Raw genomic sequence first — 21,260 nt, forward strand, 5'->3', positions numbered from 1 at the left:
AATAAACGTGAATTCGCATCTCTTTTCTCCAAGCATCTAAACGTGTCTAATTGATGAATGACTTATTACACGCCCTGTTTTTATTTCAGCAGGATTGGGGGATAGTAAAGTCTTTTCCTGCATTCACTTTTAATCAAACCTAACTTGAGCGCCTGTGACTCCGGAGATCTCAGTTTAGGAGGAGTTTGAGACTCCTTCAGCTCTCCTAGGGACCTTTACCAAAACGATTTCCACACCGTGAGGGTTGCGTTGAGCAGTAACAATTACTAAGACCTGAGGACACTCTTGTCGTACAAAGTTCCAGTTTCTTGGATCTGCAAACACTGTCTGGGAAATGAGCCAAACAAATCGACAGTTATCTTGCAACACAATTTGGTCAGGGGGGCAGAAAATAAAGACAGGCGACGGTGTGAGCGCTCCCAGCATGGCGCAAAAAACTGAGGAAAGTCGGGTCTATTTCACCAAAAACTCAACGTGGAGCGGTGCCGGCAGGCTGAAAGAATCCGACAATGCAGACCCAAACACCTATGGGTCCGGACGCACTGATCAGCTGCCCCGTGACATGGAGAAGCAGTGCTGTCAGACAGCTGCTGCTCCTCAGGAGGGGTTGTTAAACGCAGACTGCCGCGTGGGCGCAGACAGCCGCGCTTTTTCTGCCTGCGCCACGATCTCAGAAACGGCCAAGGAGCTCTGCAAAGCCGTGTCCGTGTCGCTGGGACTGGCCCTGGAGTCCAGCGAGACAGGCGACTTGGACGCTGCCCTCCTGCCGTGTGCGGACCAAATACGCGGAGAGTGTTTGTTCGGAGCTGGAGCTGGAGCTGGAGCTGGAGCCGTGGCGCTGAGCTGTCCCTCAGCCCGGGCTGCTGCCCCCGACCGGGACGACCGGCCGCCCCACGGCCAGAAGCAACTGGTGGAAATGTTCAAAAGTTCAGACTCTGCTGCGCTCCCACAATACTTCACCTCCACTCGGACATCAGTGGATGAGCAAAACTTCGCGCTGTGCAAGGCTGATGGCATAAGTTCAGAAGACATAGATCATCTGGACAGTGCGCGTGCTGCCTCTTGCCCTTATGCCCAATCCGCGCCAGGCATTTTGGCACCCTTCGGCCACGGGGCCACGGAGAGGCCGTGCCGAGCCTACAAACCCCCCGATGAGGAGAGAGATTTCGGGGAGGCCATGGAGAAAAAGTTCGGTGGTTATCAGCTGCAACAATACAGCGTCAAAATCAAGCGTGAGGACGGAGAGCCCGTCGGGGCGGTGTGGGGCAGCGGGTGCACCTTTAATGAGAGGCACGAAGCTCATGTGTGGGGGCCCAGGCCGTGCATGAATGCGGGGCCAAATACCCCCTTCATATGTAACCCGTATGAGAGGAGCGTCGTGGGTCCTGAACAGTGGTACCCTGGCGGGATGCTGAGGCCGCCCTATCCCAACTCCAACTACACGAAGGCTGAAGTCGGCCAGTGGCTGGATGTCACCTACAATGACACCAGGTAAACTATGTAATAATAATAATAATAATAATAATAATAATAATAATAATAATAATAATAATAATAAAATCTGTCAAATTTGACCACAGTCTGACCTTAATCTGACCCCAGACTGAAGATCTACCACTTAAATGAGATGCTGACAATCTGCTGCCCAGTAAGAGGAATAAAAAGCAACACTTTATCTCAATAGGAGCCAAACTTCATTACAGGAATAGATTTAGGCCTGTTTAGGTTTGATATTCACCTTATTTATTTCTTACAGTCTATTTAAAAACAGGGTGTAAATGTATCCCTCACTTGTTTTTTTAGTAAGAAACCAAATGTCAAAGTTATCAGATGAGGACGGTCACCTTCACACAGTGGTTTATTTTAGGACTTTATAATGCTGCTTTTAATAACTGCTTAATCCAAACCTCCTCAAACTGAGGTTGTAAAATATCAGAATCAGAAGAACTCAAATTCCTCGAGATTGTATGAGAGTGGAAGCAGCCCTGCATTTTCCACTCACATGTTCATTTGCTTTGAGTATTTTCCCTTTATAAAGATAAGCTTTAGGAATATCAACACTGTAAAACATACAAGACAGTAATAATATCTGAAAGATTTGTGATATATCAAATCCATAAAGTTGTGCACATGAGGGCTGTTTTTCCTCTGCATGACTTCCATCATTATACAATATTAAAAAATATATATAGTTTTCAGTGTTTTGCTCGTAACATCCATGTGAATACAAGTGGGAAAAGTGTGAGCGTATTCTTTAACAAGGCTTCAGACGTATATCACTGAAACGTGTTCTTTGTCCTGTGATGTGTGACTTTACTTGCAAGCATAAATCTAGTTTTATTGTAAGAGACTTACTTTGTCGGATTAATTTCATAAAAAGGTCAGTTGTGACCACACAGAACAGATTTCCACACTGTCATTTAGCAAAGTGATGTTTGTCCTTTATTAATTTGTCCTAATAGTTCTGTGACAAATTCTTGATTCTTGGATACAAGTCAAGGCATTTTAACTTAAAGTCTGAGTGGACACAATGACTGACACACACACAAGGTAATGTGTACCCCAGATAGAAGTGTCATGCAGCTGACGTCATCAGCTGTGTGTGAATGTGACAATGTCTGCGGCCATTCTGGCTTAGGTCACGGTCCTGCGTACGTCTGTGGGTGAATTACTGAACCAGAAACATCTCAAGCAGGAGTGTAGCCAAACTCAACAGTTTGCCTAATGGCAAAATGTACGTAGAGGTTTTGTTTTATTTTTTATGGTAATATGGTAATACTTGGACAAGGCAAAGAGAGAGATCTGTGATTCGATCTGTGACACAGTTTAGACTTCTAGGTCAGCAGCAAGTACACAAGCATAGAGACCTTGGCGCTCTGGGAGATCCAGCTCTCCTCTTATCACGCCAAGTCCTGCAGCTCGTTCCAGGACCCAGGTTTACTGAATCATCTGAACAGCGTTGTTGAATGAAACCCAGAGCAGGTGTTTGACGTGGACCTGCTCCAGATTTGAGTTTAACTAGGGGACGATGCCTCTACATGCTTGATTTTCTCTAATCTCAGTTAAAGTGTCCTTTCACTGCCTGAATCAGAGCTCAACATCACGTTGTTGTAATAAGATAACAACTCCCCGCATGAAGGCAGCTCCATTTTGAAAATCATTTGTTAGTAATAGATCAGAAAGAGGGATCATCGTCTGGTGACTGTAGCTACAGTCACTTTTTCTCGGATTTGTTTTAAATAACTAGGAAGGGAAAAAGACAAAATAAAAGAAGATAGATCACTGGAAACACACTCGTCCTTATTTAGCTGCGATGATCTGCCACTCCCTTCACAACAGGCTGACCTTTGCGGAACTTTTTCTGTCACCAAACTGATCTGTCTTCTCTGCTATGAATGAGCACCTGTTGCTTTGCCTCTTGTTCATGCTGCTGAGTGCGGCATTAACTGAAATATATTTGTGCCTCCGTGTTATTTGCAAAAAATAAGAAGTAGTATGTAATTCAATCCAGAGTAGAAGAAGTGTTATACAGGTCTGTCACCTGTTTGTGGGCCACATTAGGACTGTCATGCCCAAAGACAGAACATTTTAACACAGCATTTCAGGCTTTTTTCCAACTTTGAATAACCTCAAAATAGTTTTTAACTCGTGATGATGTATTTGATTTTGTGCTTTTTTTTTTTTTTTTTAAAAAGATGTATTTGTTCACAGTTTCCTGCACTTTGCACCAATAAAGACATCAGTCTAAGACAGAGATGTCTGCTCCAGGAAAGAGATTTAAAACAATCATTTTATGACATTTGCTGTACTTTTTATTATATTATTCAGCTTTTTTATTATAATAGTCACACAAACAGACAGATTTATCTTTAACGGCCAACCGCATTTGAAGAACTTTACATTTTTTTCTCTTTAGCAAAGAGCAGAGTGAGAAGTGAGCCTCAGATCTTGACTCATCTGTGTGAGGAGTGTAGTGAATATGCAGGGTAAAGTGGGAGCAAAGCACTTACCCATGAATGAGTGAGTGTAAATTGCAGCGAGAGAAATGTACAATTGAGGAAATCAGTAAAGAAAGCTAGTCAGCGATAATATTGCTACACTTACAGTTTATGAGATGAGTTTACAATCACATAAAATCTAATGCTCGATGACTGTTCATCCTCCAATCAAGGCTCTGCATGCTATTACCTCAATGAGTGAAAACTGATTTCTTTTACTATTTAGCTCAAGCCTACAGCAGTTACCAGACTCACATGCTTACTTCATGTGTTCTATGGACACTGATCAGCTTTGAGACCAAAGTGTATTCTATCTGATCGATGATGACATAATAAGACAATACAATAATACCGTATTTGGAATAGTGTAATAAGTGTAATGTGCAAACTACGCACAGTCAGACAGAGTCCATCATCAAGCTACACCAGGATCTTTCATCCCTGCAGGTTTAGAAATCCAGAAACTTCCAGGTCATTACTGGCCAGCTTTAGATTCTCCACACCTAAATAATACACTTGACAAACTGATCTTGTCCATTGGAAAATTGTAGTGAATATTAACAACTGACATTAAATGTTTCTAGGCAGCCTGGCTGATTTAAAGTTACAGCGCTTTTATGCATTTGTTTTCACCTTTCTGCTGTTCTCTGGTCTGCTGAAAAAAAGTCCTGATTTTGATGAGACCACCTGATTAAATAATGGTTTTTTTAAATTATTTACACACACACACACACAGACACTCACATACATATATATATATATCGGGTGATCTCAGACCACATAATTCTGTGTCTATTTATACATAATCATCTCATCGTCATCGTCAGTGGACAGTCTAAGGTCTGAGGAAGTCTAATTACAGGTTTCCTAGATTATTAGTGTTATGAATTGTCAATCTGAAATTTAATTTAAGATCCCCATTGTTTTATTGTATTGTTTTACAACATTGCACAGTGAGATACTTTGAGACTGGATGTACAACATCATTATTGTCCTTTATTACCTAAAATCAATCAGGACACAGCGGAGGTTCTTCAGTTAAGCTTCATCCTTGTCTGCTTTACACCAGACCTTGATATCTAAGTTGCACGTCACTGAGGCAACATTATGTCTGAGTCTTTTCCAATCTCCCCATGTTCAAGGTTGAGGCTGGGCGCCCATCGTGCCCCCTTACCGCCACCCCCCTTGGCCACGGTGTTGGCGCTCAAATCTTTCCCACACCATCCTCAGTCATCACACTCTCTGCCCTCCTTAAATCACTCACTGAGAGGCCTTGGCATGGCTCTGGGGAATGAACAGTAACTCCTTTGTGGTTACAGTTTGGACAGTATTTAACAAGTAAAAAGCAATTATAGACTTGTGATGGTAAATGAGTTCAAGGTTATGCTTTATTTGCACCAAATGGGCTATTAGTTTCACAAAACAACGAAGTTACACCAAATACAAAACGGTGCTAATTGTGTAATGTTAGTAGTGTAACATTAAAGCAGTGAATAGTAAGATAGTTTGCAGTCACCCAGTGGATACATCAAGGCCAGCAGGCATCAACAGTGGGTTCTAATGTAAATAAATGATAGATATCTAGATAGATAGCTAGATAGATAAATGATAATGATAACACAGATACAACACCAAAAGGACTAACATCAAATGTCAATCATCAACAGAAGATCAGCAACTTGTTTTTATCATACATTGTGTGTTCTGCAGCTGTTTGTGGTTATGTAGGTGCTGTTTCATATGTCGGACTACAGGTTTGAGACTGGCAGGGAGCACATGTTCCCCATGGACTTCTTCTTTCCACCACAGAGGATGTGCCTGATCTGTTCAGACGAGGCCTCCGGCTGCCATTATGGCGCGCTCACCTGTGGCAGCTGCAAGGTTTTCTTCAAAAGAGCTGCTGAAGGTAAAACTCAATCATGTCTTGGATCCTGTCTTTTGGCCCATACATTAACATGATGCCAGTGTATCAGCTAAAGCGTTTGTTTAAATCAAAATGATGTGTACAGATTCGGTACATCTCGTGTTTATATTTTAAATCATTCAGCAGAAACCTCTGATTTTTCTGTCCATGTAGGCAAACAGAAATACCTGTGCGCAAGCAAAAATGACTGCACTATTGATAAGCTAAGAAGAAAGAATTGTCCGTCGTGTCGGCTGAAGAAGTGTTTTGAAGCTGGAATGACTCTTGGAGGTAGGCTCGATTAATGTTCTAAAATCTGCATTTAAAAGAAACAGTTCATTTTTTTTGCTGCAGCTTGTTATAGTGTTACTAAAAATGTTTTTAAAAAATGTGGCTATTTTTTTTAATCGTTTATATCATCAGTTGCATTTCAATACGGATAAGATGTGTGTAGTGTGAATATACATTTTAGATATATACATCTGTGCAGTATGGACCATAATAAACACTGTGCACTACACACTGTGTGAACAAAGCACACTTCAGAGAAAGTGAAGTCCTAAAAGTGAAACTATTAATGGTTTCCCAAGACCAAGTACTTTATTCTCTCTACACTGAACATCTTAGCTGGCTCTCTTCAATTGCAGCATCATCACAATAGGGGATGTTACTGATAATCAAGCCCCAGACTGAGCTGCCATGCAATTTAGACCTATTCCATTCACTTCTCCTTACTGTCACCCAGACCTGCTCGTCATATTAGGCTGTAAAGATTGACATGTAGTGGACTAATTTTAGTCCTGTGTTCAATTTTCACTCTCTTCCATTTTCTCATTCTGTTAACGGTGAAAATTGTACTGGAAGCACAAAGCTGACATGAGACATGTGAATTAAAGCAGCAGACATGCTGGCAATTTTGCCACCAGTCACTGACAAACCCATGGAGGGAAAATGTGATCTAATGCTGTGATTGTAAGTAAAAAGGCACACCTTTTCTAGTTGTGACTAAAAAGAGCCTCTTTTCACTTATGTTCTCAACCTAGACATGTAATTCACTCAAATCATTTCACTGGAAAATTTATGAAAATCATTTGGAGGCAGAAAAATTACACCATACGTTTGGTCTCATTATCCCCGAGGTTTTTTACTCCAAATACTTGAAAGCCAAGTCACAAAACACCGGAAGAAAATGAGATTTCTAGTTTGACTAATTGGATTTTGATTAATTTATTATAAAGGTGTATTGGCGGTTATACTGGTTAAATGATAAACTTTGTATGTTTGGATCTGTGATCCGTTCTCTAGAAGAGAAGAATGAAATCTGCAGATCCTGCGTTTGTTGAGTTTGGTATCTGTTCAAAATTGAAAAGCAGAATTATCATAAATTGCTTTAAGGTTTCATTTTTATAATTTGAATTCCATATTATTCCTGGAATGTTAATTACATCCCCAAATAGATGCTGAGCAATGAGGTTACAGTTTCCAAACCATGATAACAGCCTCTGCACTGCAGCAACCTGGAGGAAGATTCACTTCATAGATTTTTAGTATGCGATCTATCATACTAAATCTTTCATAGTTTCACAGGACCTTAGCCTCTGACCTTCTTACAGCTTCCAGAATAAATTGTGTCTCCAACCCAGGCGTGCAAAAGCCACCTCTGCTACTGTTTCAGCAAGTTTGAGTTACCTTGTTTAATGATTCACACAAGCTGCCATTCTCCTCTAACTTCTGGAGTGGATTTAGGACTGTCCTATCCAGTTTAAATATATTACTTATTCAAAAAATGTTTGATATTTTCTGAGCACAGTTCCTCAACTTTGCAGCTGCAGTCCTGTGGATAGTTTTATGTGGACTTGGTTTTAAACTCTTTTACAATGAGCAGGCTTTTTGAGACAAAAGATAATGGCTGTGATGCCACAACTTACAGTCATTGCAGAGCAGGACTTCCAGGTGGTTGTTTGGGCATTAGCGTTTCACTTTAATCAATGTTAGCGCATCCATCCATCTAAACATAGCAGTCGAAACATCCCAGGTCTCCCCCTACTTGATCATTCCCACAGAAAGGCAGCTAGTAGGCACTTCTACGTGCCATAATGACAAAGCAGAGGTGACTCAGCACTGAGGCTTCTCACTGCGATTGAACTTTGCATTAGTCATGACAAGATAACAACAGGGTAATACTATGGTATTACAGAGGTGGTACCAAGGTAGGATCCACTACTATCCACTGAGAAAATATTTGTGAAATTAAATAGTTAAAGGTAATATTGGATAATACTGGGCAAAGTAGTTTGGTAGTTTGGGAGAGAAGAATATAAGTAATAAAAAGGAAATTATGTTATAATATAAGACATGGTTGGCACTATTGCAGTGTCTGAAAATAGTGAAAAATGCCCGTTATGTGTTCCCTCAGATTGCAGGAAATTAAGTTCAAATGTTGTGTCCAACAGTCCAAAACTCAAAGAGAATGAGATATGAGAGTAATATGAAACAGAGAACAGCTTCAAATCCTCATATTGGAGAAGGTGAAAATAGAGAGTGGGGTAATAATAAATAGAGTACTATGAAGCATAAAAATGGCTATTAATTGAATCACCAGCAAACGCTGCTAAAATTCCTGCTCTTCTCCATTACAAACATTTTGTTCAAAGGAATACTGTCAAAATTTGATTTAAACTGCTATAATTTCTCTTGTGAAAACACAGTAGTTTCAAGTAATGATCCTCAGTATTCAAAGTATTATCATTAATATAACCATAGAAATTAAGACGAAAGATACTGTTTTGCATTTCCCTGTTCAGTAAAATGAAAGATATCAAAGATTGTGACATCACCCCATTATCAGTCCAGAAAATAAACCTCAGCAATTGAAAGATGAGAAGTCATTATCACCCCATTATTACCTTTTTGTACAGAGCTCTAATGTAATGCTGTAGTATGTCGGCCATTATTACTCATTTGAGTTTGTTATTTCCCATTTATCATATTTTCATTGGAAGAGTTTATCTTGATTGAGCCTGATAAGGTTAACTACAGGACAGCACATAAGTGATGGTCTTAAAGTGACAGGTGACTTTGTGGAGGGTTTTAACAGACCTCTCTCACTTCTTTGTCTTTGTGTCAGACTCTCTGACAAGCTGCTCCCTCATATCATCCCAGAAACACAACTCACATTGGTGTAATAGTCTACCGACACCTACAACCTGAGCACCGACGTGAGAGCGAAGAGGGGTCTGCAATAGCACACTTTACAAAATGGCATTTCAATAGGAACGTGCTGAACTGACCTTTGCGTTTTTTGTGCAACCTTGCAACCTAAAAAAGACAAAGTTAGAATAAAGATGGCGATTAGAATGATGATGAGATAAGTAATGACATAGAAGGAAGCGGACCAAAAATGTGAGTACATTGAGCAAGTCGAATAAATTTAACATGTGTAACCTGATTTGAGTGAAATGGGGTTGTAATGGAAAAGTCTGCAGCTTACTCAGTGGAGGTCAGTTTTAGCTGGAAGGACAGATACCACAGCTCAGCGTGCTGGTCAGATAGTCGAGTCTTTACATCACACCTGACAAAATCTTGAGTAAATAATGTTTCCTCTGAATGTAATATGTGAGTGTAACAAAGGCGGCGCTTGAATCCATCGTTTAGATGTCAACCCCCCTGTTTATACTGGCCTCCGCTCAAGCATGGGGATCCTAAGGTTAGCTCAACCCACCCTATTTACACTGTACTCTGCAAAGATCAGATGCCTGCCTGTGTCACAATTGAGAATCCCAGGGAGGAATTTTTAATTAACCATTTTTATTTGAAATGTTTGTTATTGGATCAGACATGAATGTGTGAGACTTGCAAAATACCCGTCTTATATAATTTGCAATTTTATTTCAACCCTGCTACATTTGAGAGAGACTTAAGTCGTGTCTATAACTGGCAATTCAATATTTATCCAACTGAACCGAAAAGTCAGACTTCAGTTTTAATGAGACATTTTCTACACAAAGGCTGCAAGAGGCAGCTGACGGACAATTAAAATTTTTTTAAAATATTTTAAAGATCTTATTGTGTATCACATTTTGCAGACCGTAAAGAATTCAAACATAACTGAACAACAAAAATGTGCTTCAGTGCACTCAACACATAGCCACCATTTGTATTTGTCTGTCAATCACTCTGAGGACAGCTGTCACTCTAAAGTAACTGGGTGAGCTGAAGCAGTTTGCAGCCCCTGTACTCTTGAAAATAAAACAGTTACTGAGTGCAGTTAATGGTTATCTGTCTTAATCCTGATTATCAAAGAACCAAATTTATCAGCAGCTGTTCAGCAGAATATAATTATTCCATTCTGATGGTATTGGTACTTACTGTACATGGCAGTCTACTCCACCAAATCAAAATCCAATTTACTCTCTAAGTGCAGGTTGTTGTATAGAGCAGCTGCCTCAGGCCTTTCAGCATTCGTGGGGAAAGAAATTGCAGCATTATCATTGCATTAATGTAGGACAATTTTTTTTTTATTTCATCTATTTAAAAAAACATACAGTATTTGTTGTTTTTGAAATTTTTGTGTCTCTTTATCGTTACATGCATTGTAGTGCATTAGGAAACACAAATACAATGTAAATATATATGATTTAGTGAGAGGTGTAGTTGAAGAATATATTTTTTGCAAACCCTCCTTGGGAGAAAAAAATGTAGTAACTGAGTGAAAAAAATTATTTATACATTTACATCACCACCAGGCTCTCACACATGATGACCACAGGCCTTTCCACCAGATGAGCCTCATCTGTTCGGAGAGTTTTCTTTCAAATGGAATATGATTCAAAATCCTTAAAGCTATTACTAGATCAGTCTGAGTATTGTTGGATAAAATTGATATTTCCCACAAAAGGTTACTTAAAACGCACAGCTCAGGTATGAGACATTTCTGACAGATGATTTAGAGTTGCAAAACATTTATGCACAGTGTGTAGAATGTATGTACAAATTATGCTATTCAGAGGATATAGTTTATTGATTTTTCTAAACAAAAGTGCTAATAAATTCTGTATATGCACTAGTATCTATGACTGTGATCATTTTGAAAGGGAAACCCTGTGGTATCATCACTGGAGTTTCGTCTGTTCATTCTGCATGTTGCATTTAGCTGTAATGGGTCCAATTGAGCTGCAAAAGATCTTAAATTGAAAGGCAGAAAATCTATCACAGAGTCTTTTGACTAAGAAGCTGAATATTGCCAGTCAAAAATCAATCATATGTCAGTCAAAATTAATCAATCAAACCTGAAGTGAGTGTATTAAACATCTGACTTTTAGCATAAAAATTCTTTTATATAGTGCGCAACTCAATTTGTGAAAAAATACCATTTATCAGTTATGTCATTTTAGTATCAGTTGCAAAACACATACAAGTCTGGTTGAGTGAAGACTGGAAACCAGATTTGCTTGTTAACTGTATGACAAAACAGCTTGAAAATTTATTATGATGGATTTAGTTTTAGCCTTTTAATTAATGAACTGATTCTATATTTCATGCCTTTGTTTGCAGCACGTAAACTAAAGAAGATTGGACAACAGAAAATTCCTGAAGATGATCGTCCTGGTCAGGAGCCTCTGGAGGTTATCCAGAATATCTCACCTAAATCAGGCCTGAACAGCTCCCAGCTGGTCTTCATCAACATCCTGGAGTCCATCGAGCCCGAGGTGGTGAATGCAGGACATGACTACGGCCAGCCAGACTCAGCTGACACCCTGCTCACCAGCCTCAACGAGCTGGGAGAGAGACAGCTGGTCAAAGTGGTCAAGTGGGCCAAAGGATTGCCAGGTAGGACACCAGCTCAGGTTTCTGAAAAAGTGATGATAAACTGATTTTTAAGTACAGTCAGTTATGGTCGTTATTTATTACAAAGAGCTGCTTAGTTACACATCTAGCAGACACTAGCATTCATCTGAAGTCATGTTTGTTGGCCGACTGGGAAATGTAAGGTCATTGTTCATACCTCCTTTAGTTCTGATTTGCTCTCCACACCTCCAGAAGAAAATATCTGGGCTTTTTGGCAGCTGAATGCTCCAGTATGTTCACAGTCTAGTTGTTAATTGTGTCTTCCTGCTGTCTGGCGCTGAGCAGGTGGTGAGCAGTGGATTTTTATGAGAGCCTTTTCACTGATAACAGCGTTGATGAAAGCAGCATGAGTGAATCAAAAGTGTAAAGTTGTGAACCATAAACCCAAAACAATAAGCTAAAACACCCCGTAGAGCTGAGGGGAAGTGCTACGTTGGGTGATATGTTACATTCTGCCTCTCTGTCCATCACCTTCAGCCAAATTTCCAGTTCCCCAGGCCCCTTCATTGCCATTCTCTACCTGTCCACAAGATGCCCTCACCTCTCCACCTGTACCAGTCACCTGACTCTCACCTGTTTCCACTTTCCCTCATCAGTCCTGAAGTATATAACTGCCTAATTTCCACTGCCAGATTGCCTTTGTTGCATCTGATACCTATACTCTGAACCCTGTACTGGTACCTGGGGATTCATACTACTTTTCTCTGGACTCATCAGTAAGCATGTCTATCTTCACCTCTCAATAAATCCCTGAACTGGATTTTCTGCATTTGGATCTAACCCAAGTTAGTGAGTTTGCCTTTTCTTTCTCATATGAGCTATCAGACCTGTGAGACATTGCAGTAAACCAGCTTTCTTGTTACATTTTTCAGCTGCGGCCCTCTAATCTTAACTTGATACATCTGTGCCCTTTCACTTTTGTAACATAGGAAAAATATACGATAAACCAAAATAAACATAGAAAACCAAACCCACGAGACTAAAGCAGTAAAGACTGAGACTATAACCTCTCAGTTAATCTCCAGTTACAGGAAATCACTCTTCTCTTCCTACCCATGATTAAGTGCTGGACCAGATAATAATATATAACACAACTACGGGGAACTTTAAATATGTGGAACAAGTGTTTCTTTTGTGATGACCATAGCAGTTCCTGAGTGGCTACGTTAGTATCAGGTGGCTGTAAAAAGTTGGTAATGTTGTCTTTCACTGAGCCTGGCAGGTACAGTCAGCTTTAATTCATGTTTGGTCACAATAAATTTGACCTGGATACTGAACAGCAAAGGTGCAGGATAACTCGGGTGGTCAACCAGGCAACTGAAGAGTAGTGGAGCAGGAAACCTCAGATGAATGGTCTCAAGACTCAACAGCTAAAGTGCAGGACAACTCTGGTTGGGAGTTAGGGCAAGAGAGGTCAGTCAGGCAGCCACAGGACTGGAGAGCAAGAAATGGCTGCTTGGGAAAGTTGTCAAGGAACTGAAGATACAGGCGTAAACTCTTAGGTGGAAGACAATCAAATGACAGGGCAAACTGGCTGGGTAATCCTAGAGAGCGGCCCGGGGGCAGTGACGTAGGCAGGACCGCTGACTGAGAGGTGTTCGGGAGATTGGAGGTTAGAAGAGGTGTCCAGCAAAACAAGATCCAGAAGGGCCGGAAGCTAACGATCCCGAAGCTAGCCATTTGATAGCCCAAAGCTGACTGGGATGCAAGCTGGCAAGGGAGAAACAAGACTTGGAAATGTCAGGGCAAACTCAGGGTGCTACAGGTGGCAGCACAGCCTTTCAGGATGGCTTCTCATTTAGGAAAACTTCCTTAGTCACTCAAAACTCATGCCAGGGAGCAGGAACAATTCAGTGATTTTTATGGTAAAATGATAAAACATAAGCTTACAGACAAAGGCAGCAAGTCCAGACAGAAGGCCAAGAATCCCCAGGTTAACAGGAATGGGGCAGGTAAAAGGCACCGGCAGGCTGGAACAGGTTCAGGTTGAAGAGGCTGGAAAGCAAAGGCATGAACCAACACTGACGACAGTCAACATGTAAGGACTTTAAAGAGGGTGTAATGTTTACGGTCCCAGTCAGCAGAGTTCTGAATCAATTGTAAACTTTTTTTCTGATAGACCAAATAGGAGAGCATATTAACAGTCTAGCCCACTGGACATAAAAGCATGCATTAGGGCCTGTGTCCACATAACGCTTTATTATGGCAGAAAAATGGAAGAATGCTTTGGAGCTTTGTGAGGAAGCACTTGTGCGGTTAGAGAAAAGAAAGCTCTCAACGCGGGTTTTGTTATTATAACGGAAAATCACCACTCTGACCACTGCCATGGTGTGATAGATTAGCATTGCCACTTTGACTTTTTTAAACTGAATCTATTTGTTTGACATTGTTTTGTCACAATGAGCACCGACCAGACAATGCTTGCCCTCATATTTAAAGCAGATGACCTTAATAAAGTTGATACTGCTCGGTCTGACAGCTGTAGAGCAATGTGGGTGCATGACACAAACCAACACCACCAGGGGGTATTTATAGATTAAAAGTAGTGGCCCTAAAATCTGTCCTTGGGGAGCCCCTCAAGTTATTTTACAGTTTTTGAAGATCTACAGAGACAAGGAGGTCTGCCAGAGAGATATAGTAAGAGGAAGACCAATTAAAAAAGTTTCTGGAAAGGCCAGTTTGTTCCCTCACTCTATTTAATTCTCAGGTAATTTTGGGTGTCACTTTAGTATAAATGTTTTAAGTACTGGAAAATTGTCCAAGAATTCTTACTGTGTCATATTTCATAATGCCGAATCTTTGTCCTCAGGTTTTAGAAATCTTCACGTGGACGACCAAATGACTGTCATTCAGCAGTCATGGATGGGGGTGATGGTGTTTGCCCTGGGATGGAGGTCCTACAAGAACGTCAACGGCAGGATGCTTTACTTCGCACCGGATCTCGTGTTCAATGAGTACGTACAACTCCGAATTCTTGAATTCAATTATGTTCTCTAAATTGATTTTGTCGGGGGGTGACCAACATGCTGTGCTCCTCATTATGTACTGTGTAGAGATCACTCCAAGTACATAATACAGTTTCTGTCTGTCGTCATCTCTTTCTCTCTCCATCTGCTTTGCTGCTCATGCACAAACACAAAGACTTCTCTAGAATTGTATAAATGTAAAGTAGAAATGGCTACGGGCTTTTTAGGGCCACTTTCATCCAATTTCCTCCTTAGGTCTTCTTTTGTTACTGTGATATTAAAGCCAGGAACATCAGTTTTCAGCATTCAAACTTTCACGACTGTGGTGAGTGAAGCTGATTGAGATCTGAATATTACTCATGACAGATAACAACAGTGGTGAGGTGTGTCCTAGTGTTACTGAGGAATATTAATGGTCTCCTTTTGTCCCATCAAGTGTTTGTGCATAGATTTGTGGAAGTTAATCTATCAATGCATTTTGTTTTGTTTTTTAACTTAAGCCTTTACTTTTAGAATTCACTGATGATATACAGGATTCAGGTCTTTTTACACATTATATTTTCAGAAAACTGACGTGTATAACAGCAGCAGTATTCTAGCTTTACTTTCATATATAAATTCTTTTTACCTTCTCTGAATGCTGCTGTTTGTCTATTGTAACCAAACAAATGGATGCCTCTTGCTATCTTTACCACATTTACTGATTTGAAAATGTATCAGATTTACTTTTTCTGCCATCATCTGATTTTAAAACTTTCAGAGGTTTGATGCTGATAATCTATTGATGATATCTAGTAGTGTTTATGGCAAGTTTTCATATAGATGGAAATACTAGATCTGTGACAATGACCAGTACTTGAATGTCCTGTGTTATCATAATTTTTTTTTCAGAAGCCATAACACATTTATAACTGTCCCTTACTATATTCTATTTTTATGCAAGCTACTGTAGTACTGTCTGGTAGTATCCCTGTGGATTTTACCAAAGAGAAAACCCCAATAACAATTTATACGCATGAATGTAACTAGAAGGTTAGATTAGTAGTGAGTACTGGTACTCTTGTAATTGCAGGGTAACTGGCTCAATCTGGAGCTAGCAGGACAAATCTGCCAAGGGCAGTAAATGAGTAACAAAACTTCTCCATTATCCATTAAGTCTGCTCAGTGACTGACTGACAGATATGATTGTGTAACTGTGTGAGTGAGTAAGAGGCAGGGTCTTTTATCTCTCAGCAAACCAGCTTTAAATAAATAAAGCCTTTCAAAAAGCAATCATGTCGAAGTAAATATGAGAAAAACTAAGGACTTGAATAGTTAGCAGTATCTCATGAAGCCATTTACATTTAATTATATGTAGAAATTAGATCTGTGACAGCTCTGCAGCTACTGTTTGGTCCACTAAACCCAGACTGTGTCACTTAATAAATCAGGGAGGTCCATTAGTGAGTTGTTTTCTTTCCCTTTTTGCTGTTTTACTGTTCTTGTGACAAACGGTGGAAAGTGAGTGTATAGGTGTGTCTGGCAGGTAGCATCAATGGCACCATAGAGCGTTTAGGAGTTTAGGTTAACTCATGCAGCATTCAGAAAACTTTTTACGTTTCAATTTAGTTTTACTTTATCTGTGGACATATATTGGTTATTAGTGTATTTCTACTATAGTGCATTCTGGCAGGTCATTGTATTTGCCAGCTTTTGTGAAACCTTTTGTGATATTTCCGCTTGACTTTAATTGTGTGCACTCTGGTATTTTTGCGGTGTGGATCCCTGATGGAAAATCAGGACAGGGCTTCCTACCAGACACAGTTGCAAGTCAGTTAGATTCTTTTATTCATTAGTCAGACGTTAGAGACTATTAAAATATAAGAAACGTTACATATTAGCCAAAGAAATACAGAAAAAAAAGGGCAATTTTGTTGTTAATAGGATTTCACTTAGATTAGTACAACCTCACTCATATTTTATCTTATTTAAAGGGTTATTCCATAAGTTGGCAGACTTACAAGAGACAGATCGAATTCAAACTTTCCTAGCTTCACACTTCTGGCCACACCCAGTCCATGGATGTCAAAGCAGATGTACTGCCTGAAGTCGGTGTGTATACACTGGGCTTAGAGCAGGTGGAAAACATCAATCCCCAACAGATGAAAGTTTGAAGTTTTGGGTTATTACACTACAGGGAAAATGTGATTGTTTCCCCCAAATTTTCCATAACCTTTGCTAAAGCCAAAATCCACATCTTGGAAACGAAAGAAAAAAAGTTTGATATCATGATACAAGCTGATTTATTCAGTTGTTTTTCAAGGTGTGGTGGCTCAGTGGTTCAGATTTTGCAAAGGGCTGGTGGAGGTCCTGAGGTGGATAATTTAAGCTATTTGAAAGAAACTTGAGCATAAAGTATGAAAGGACTGAAGTGCTCCTTATCGTCTTTTAAATGTGCTTCTCTGTGCATCTCCTGCAAAGCCAAGTGTGTCTTTTAAGAGGGGTAAAAACTCCAGCACAGCCATCGTAATTGGAGACTGAAAATAAGGAGTAATTGAAAAATAGTTGGTCTGTTTCACTGAATGAAAAGCACATATATACCTTACCTTTGTTATAAAAAAAAAAAAACACCACAATGACATTAGGCATGTAGTTCCTGGTTCACTGTTAGGTTTGTTATCTGCTGTGATATCTTCTCTCATAATACAGGTAATAAGCAGGATGCCATACATACATTTTTTACTGTTCGAATAACTGACTTAAATCAGTTATCTGACCTTTGGGGAAATATGCTGATTTATTTGCCAAGAGCTAGATGAGAAAACTGATAGCACTCATATTTGTAGGGATACAGTCAGAATCCAGGTACCTTAGTTTAGCGTAAAGACATGTTAAACCTCCATAAACTGGTGAATAGCTGTTTTACACTTTAATTTTGGTGCAGATTAAACAAACAAAAGATATTTTGTTAACTTTGGACAGGCTGGATGATTTCCCTCGTCTACAGACTAAGCTAAATTACCAAGAACATTAATAAACGCAGTCCTCAAAAAAATGATCCAATCATTTTATTAACTATGCATTTTAGTTTAGTTGTTTTAGGTGTTCCTGTTGCTCTTTTGCAACAATTATCCGGTGGCCTGTGTGTATTATACATTCACACAACCACATATCTGGAACCATTTCCAGAGAGACAGAGAACATTTCAGCTCTTAACCACTTATCAAATTGACCATTTTCTGTGGTCTGTGATTGGTGAGATTTCAGTAGCCCTAACCCTAATTCCTTAAATATGCCACATTTCGTCTTCATCTTCACAGCATAAGAATGTGTTGCAAACTGCCTTTTACCTAATTCATAATAGAGGCAGAATCATCTCATATTGCAAGAGACGGCAAACTCTGATCATGCTTTGCCTGTTCTCCCACTCTTCTTCTCCCATGTTGGTTGAAATAACTGAAGATTGTTCAGGGAAATTGAACATGAAATATCACTTCTTATAATATTAAGATAGAAAATAATCTAAAACATTTTACAAGAACTTTACGAGGAAGAGATTAAATAGTGTTTTTAACATCTTGCTCCAGGTCAAGTCAAAGATCGCAGAGCAGAAATCTGCATTGTTATAAAGATAATGTCTCCATTACACCATTAATATATATGGATCCAACCTCTGACATTTTATCCTCTTCAGCAGTTATTCATTGCAGGATAAATGTCCAAGGCCTAAATCAATTTGTTCCTTGCCTTGATTTGAACGGTTCCATTATTTCACATTTCTCATCCTGACTTTTTTACATCTGCAGACACCGGATGCACATTTCCACCATGTATGAGCACTGCATACGGATGAGACATCTTTCACAGGAGTTTGTGCTGCTGCAGATCACTCAGGAAGAGTTCCTCTGCATGAAAGCCTTGCTCCTCTTCAGCATTAGTAAGTGCTGCTCCGTCGAAGTGGTTGTGCAGTAGAGACAACAAAATCAGAAATGTAACTGCTGAGCATGTAGTCAAAACTGCTTTGTTCTGTCTTCACCAGTTCCAGTTGAGGGTTTGAAGAGTCAGAAGTACTTTGATGAGCTGCGTCTCACCTACATCAACGAGCTCGATCGCCTCATTAACTGTAGAATGACAAACAATTGTTCTCAGAGGTTCTACCAACTCACCCGACTCCTGGACTCTCTCCAGATGGTGAGACACAATGCCGGTTAACTGTTGTTACATGTGCACATGTGACCCTTTCCCCAAGTAGGACGAAAAGGTGCCCATGGCTGAATTGTAAGTGTCTGTGAAAGCAATCTGAGCTCTGTGTGTGTGCATTCAACCAAATGAAACAAGCAGGGAAAACAAGGGTCTTAAGAGAGAGAGTCTTGACAGTCCGTAACAGTTGTACTTTTAGTAATTTGCCAAAAACATGTCTTGGCAGTTACATTAGAGAGGATGTTGTGTTTTTGATAGCCCATGGAAAAAAGCTGCATTCAAGCAGAATCTGATACATTCAAATATAACCTCAAAACTGTACCTTGGGGATGATAAATAATGGTTAATGACTAATAATAGCAGTAGAAACAGTGGGAGTTGTGCAGATCCACAGATCCACAGATGATCCCTAGCAGCGATCCATGGAGGCCTGATAATCACAGCCAGGCGTACTGCCACTACGATCCACAATAACAAGAGGCAAGAAAGCGTAAAGCTCCACTACAGTAAAGGGACATGAAGCATACATATGGAGGGGAAGAGGAAGAGGGAGGAGCTCCGTGCATCATGGGAAGTCACCCTGCAGTCTGGGCCTATAGCAGCATAACTAGGGGCTGGTCCAAGGCAGCCTGAGCCAGCCCTAAACTATAAGCTTTATCGAAAAGGACAGTTTTAAACCTATTCTTAGAGAGAGGGAGAGGGTAGAGAGGTTGTCTGCCTCCAGGACCCAAAGTAGAAGAAGGTTTCACAGGAGAGGAGCATGATGGTTGAACAACTTTCTGAGACTCAAGGAACCACCAGTAGGCCTGCATCCTGGGAGCGCAGCACTCTAGCGGGGTAGTACTGTACTATGAGCTCTTTAAGATATGATGGTGCCTGACCATTGAGGGCTTTGTAGGTGTGGAGAAGGATTTTAAATTATATTCTGGATTTCACTGGGAGCCAGTGCAGAGAAGCTAATGTGGGAGAAATATGATCTCTTCTCCGAGTTCTCATCAGTACATGTGCAGCAGCATTCTGGACCAAGTGGAGAGTCTTTAGAGATTTATTGGGGGAACCTGATAGTAAGGAATGTGGACAAATGGACAAATATGTGGATTAGTTTTTCTGCATTATTCTGAGACAGGATGTGTCCTTGAAATTTGTTTTATGTGGGAGAAAATGAGTCTCTACGGTATTCACACTGCACAGACAATACAATAACTTCAGTTTTGCTCGTCATCCATGTCCTTAAGGTCATGTTTCTTGAGCCATTGTCAAAACACAGCTCGTAGTACATTTAATTCAAGTGATGTTTATTTGTGCATTTCTTCTGTTTCAGACGGTGAAGAAGCTCCATCAGTTTACATTTGACCTTTTCGTCCAAGCTCAGTCACTCCCCACGAAAGTCAGCTTTCCAGAGATGATTGGAGAAATAATCTCAGTACATGTACCAAAGATCCTTGCAGGTTTGGCAAAACCAATCTTGTTTCACAAGTAGCAGGATTTTTATTAATCAAAAAATGAGTCATATTTGCTGCCTCCATAAACTTTAATGAAGGTACTGTTTCCCTACATCTTCAGTCTTAATAGCTCTTAGCGTTGTCCTGTAATCTTTTTTTTTCCATTTTAGCCATAATTGAGATAGTTTGTTCAGAACTGTTAAAGCTTTTATCTGAAGCGCTGCAAGACATCACCTGGTGACAGCTCTGCTACTTCTGAGTGGAGAGTTTGTGCTTTCAGCTGCATCAGAGATGCTACTTTAAGTAGTCTGTAAATCACAATTACAGCAACTAAAACTAGCAGGGTTGAAAATGTTAGATTGGATGTGGCCTTCATTATACGCACACTTCACAAAGTATTCAGAAGAACTGATAAACAATAGACTGCCCAAAGATGAGAATTGGATCACAGAGAGAAATAAGTGCTTGTTTCACATCAACTTGAGAAAATGTTTTTCCAAGCGCTGCCCTCATCTATAAGTTTCTGCTTGTGAAACTGAGAGTGGTAAATACAGCTTGTGAGGCACGTAGGTCTTTAAAATTAGAAATGTAGATCTCAGATTTGTTTTTAAAAAGTCTTTACTGGTAGTTCTAGTAAATGGGCGAAATCTTGAATGAATGTGCTACGTTATACTTTGTGTACAGTGATTCTAAAATATTTGACTTTCAAAAGAAAAGAATAAATGTTTTTTTGTGATATGTGAATGTAGTTTTAGTGCTGCACGAGAGTAATTAAGGGGAAGGCTACTGTGTGGACCTAATTACAGACTTTAAAGTGAAACTACAAATCGAGTTGTGGGCTAGTTATTGATATGAAAATGTAGTAGTTAAATACATGATTGTTATTGCCACTTAGGGGCTCAGATGGTTCTCAACACCTAGTGAC

The 21,260-nt window shown here is 40.0% G+C and overlaps 1 protein-coding gene across 1 annotated transcript; it reads left to right on the forward strand.

Moving 5' to 3' along the window:
* Positions 1–324: 324 nt before the first annotated feature.
* LOC139212628 (androgen receptor-like) lies at positions 325–20,943 on the forward strand. Its single transcript, XM_070843101.1, has 8 exons — positions 325–1,491; positions 5,753–5,904; positions 6,076–6,192; positions 11,455–11,730; positions 14,558–14,702; positions 18,500–18,630; positions 18,733–18,884; positions 20,215–20,943. Exons 1-8 carry the CDS (start codon positions 335–337, stop codon positions 20,371–20,373), a joined length of 2,289 nt encoding a protein of 762 aa, XP_070699202.1. The 5' UTR covers positions 325–334; the 3' UTR covers positions 20,374–20,943.
* The last annotated feature ends 317 nt before the right edge of the window (positions 20,944–21,260 follow it).

The sequence above is a fragment of the Pempheris klunzingeri genome, chromosome 14 (assembly GCF_042242105.1).
Source record: "Pempheris klunzingeri isolate RE-2024b chromosome 14, fPemKlu1.hap1, whole genome shotgun sequence".
In the NCBI taxonomy this organism is placed as follows: domain Eukaryota; kingdom Metazoa; phylum Chordata; class Actinopteri; order Acropomatiformes; family Pempheridae; genus Pempheris; species Pempheris klunzingeri.

Bases quoted from the DNA above. Each gene is read 5' to 3' on its own strand.
- LOC139212628 (XM_070843101.1), top strand. From the start codon at position 335: ATGAGCCAAACAAATCGACAGTTATCTTGCAACACAATTTGGTCAGGG. The intron at 5,905-6,075 runs GTAAAACTCAAT...CTGTCCATGTAG, and splicing joins CTTCAAAAGAGCTGCTGAAG to GCAAACAGAAATACCTGTGC. The intron at 14,703-18,499 runs GTACGTACAACT...TTACATCTGCAG, and splicing joins CCGGATCTCGTGTTCAATGA to ACACCGGATGCACATTTCCA.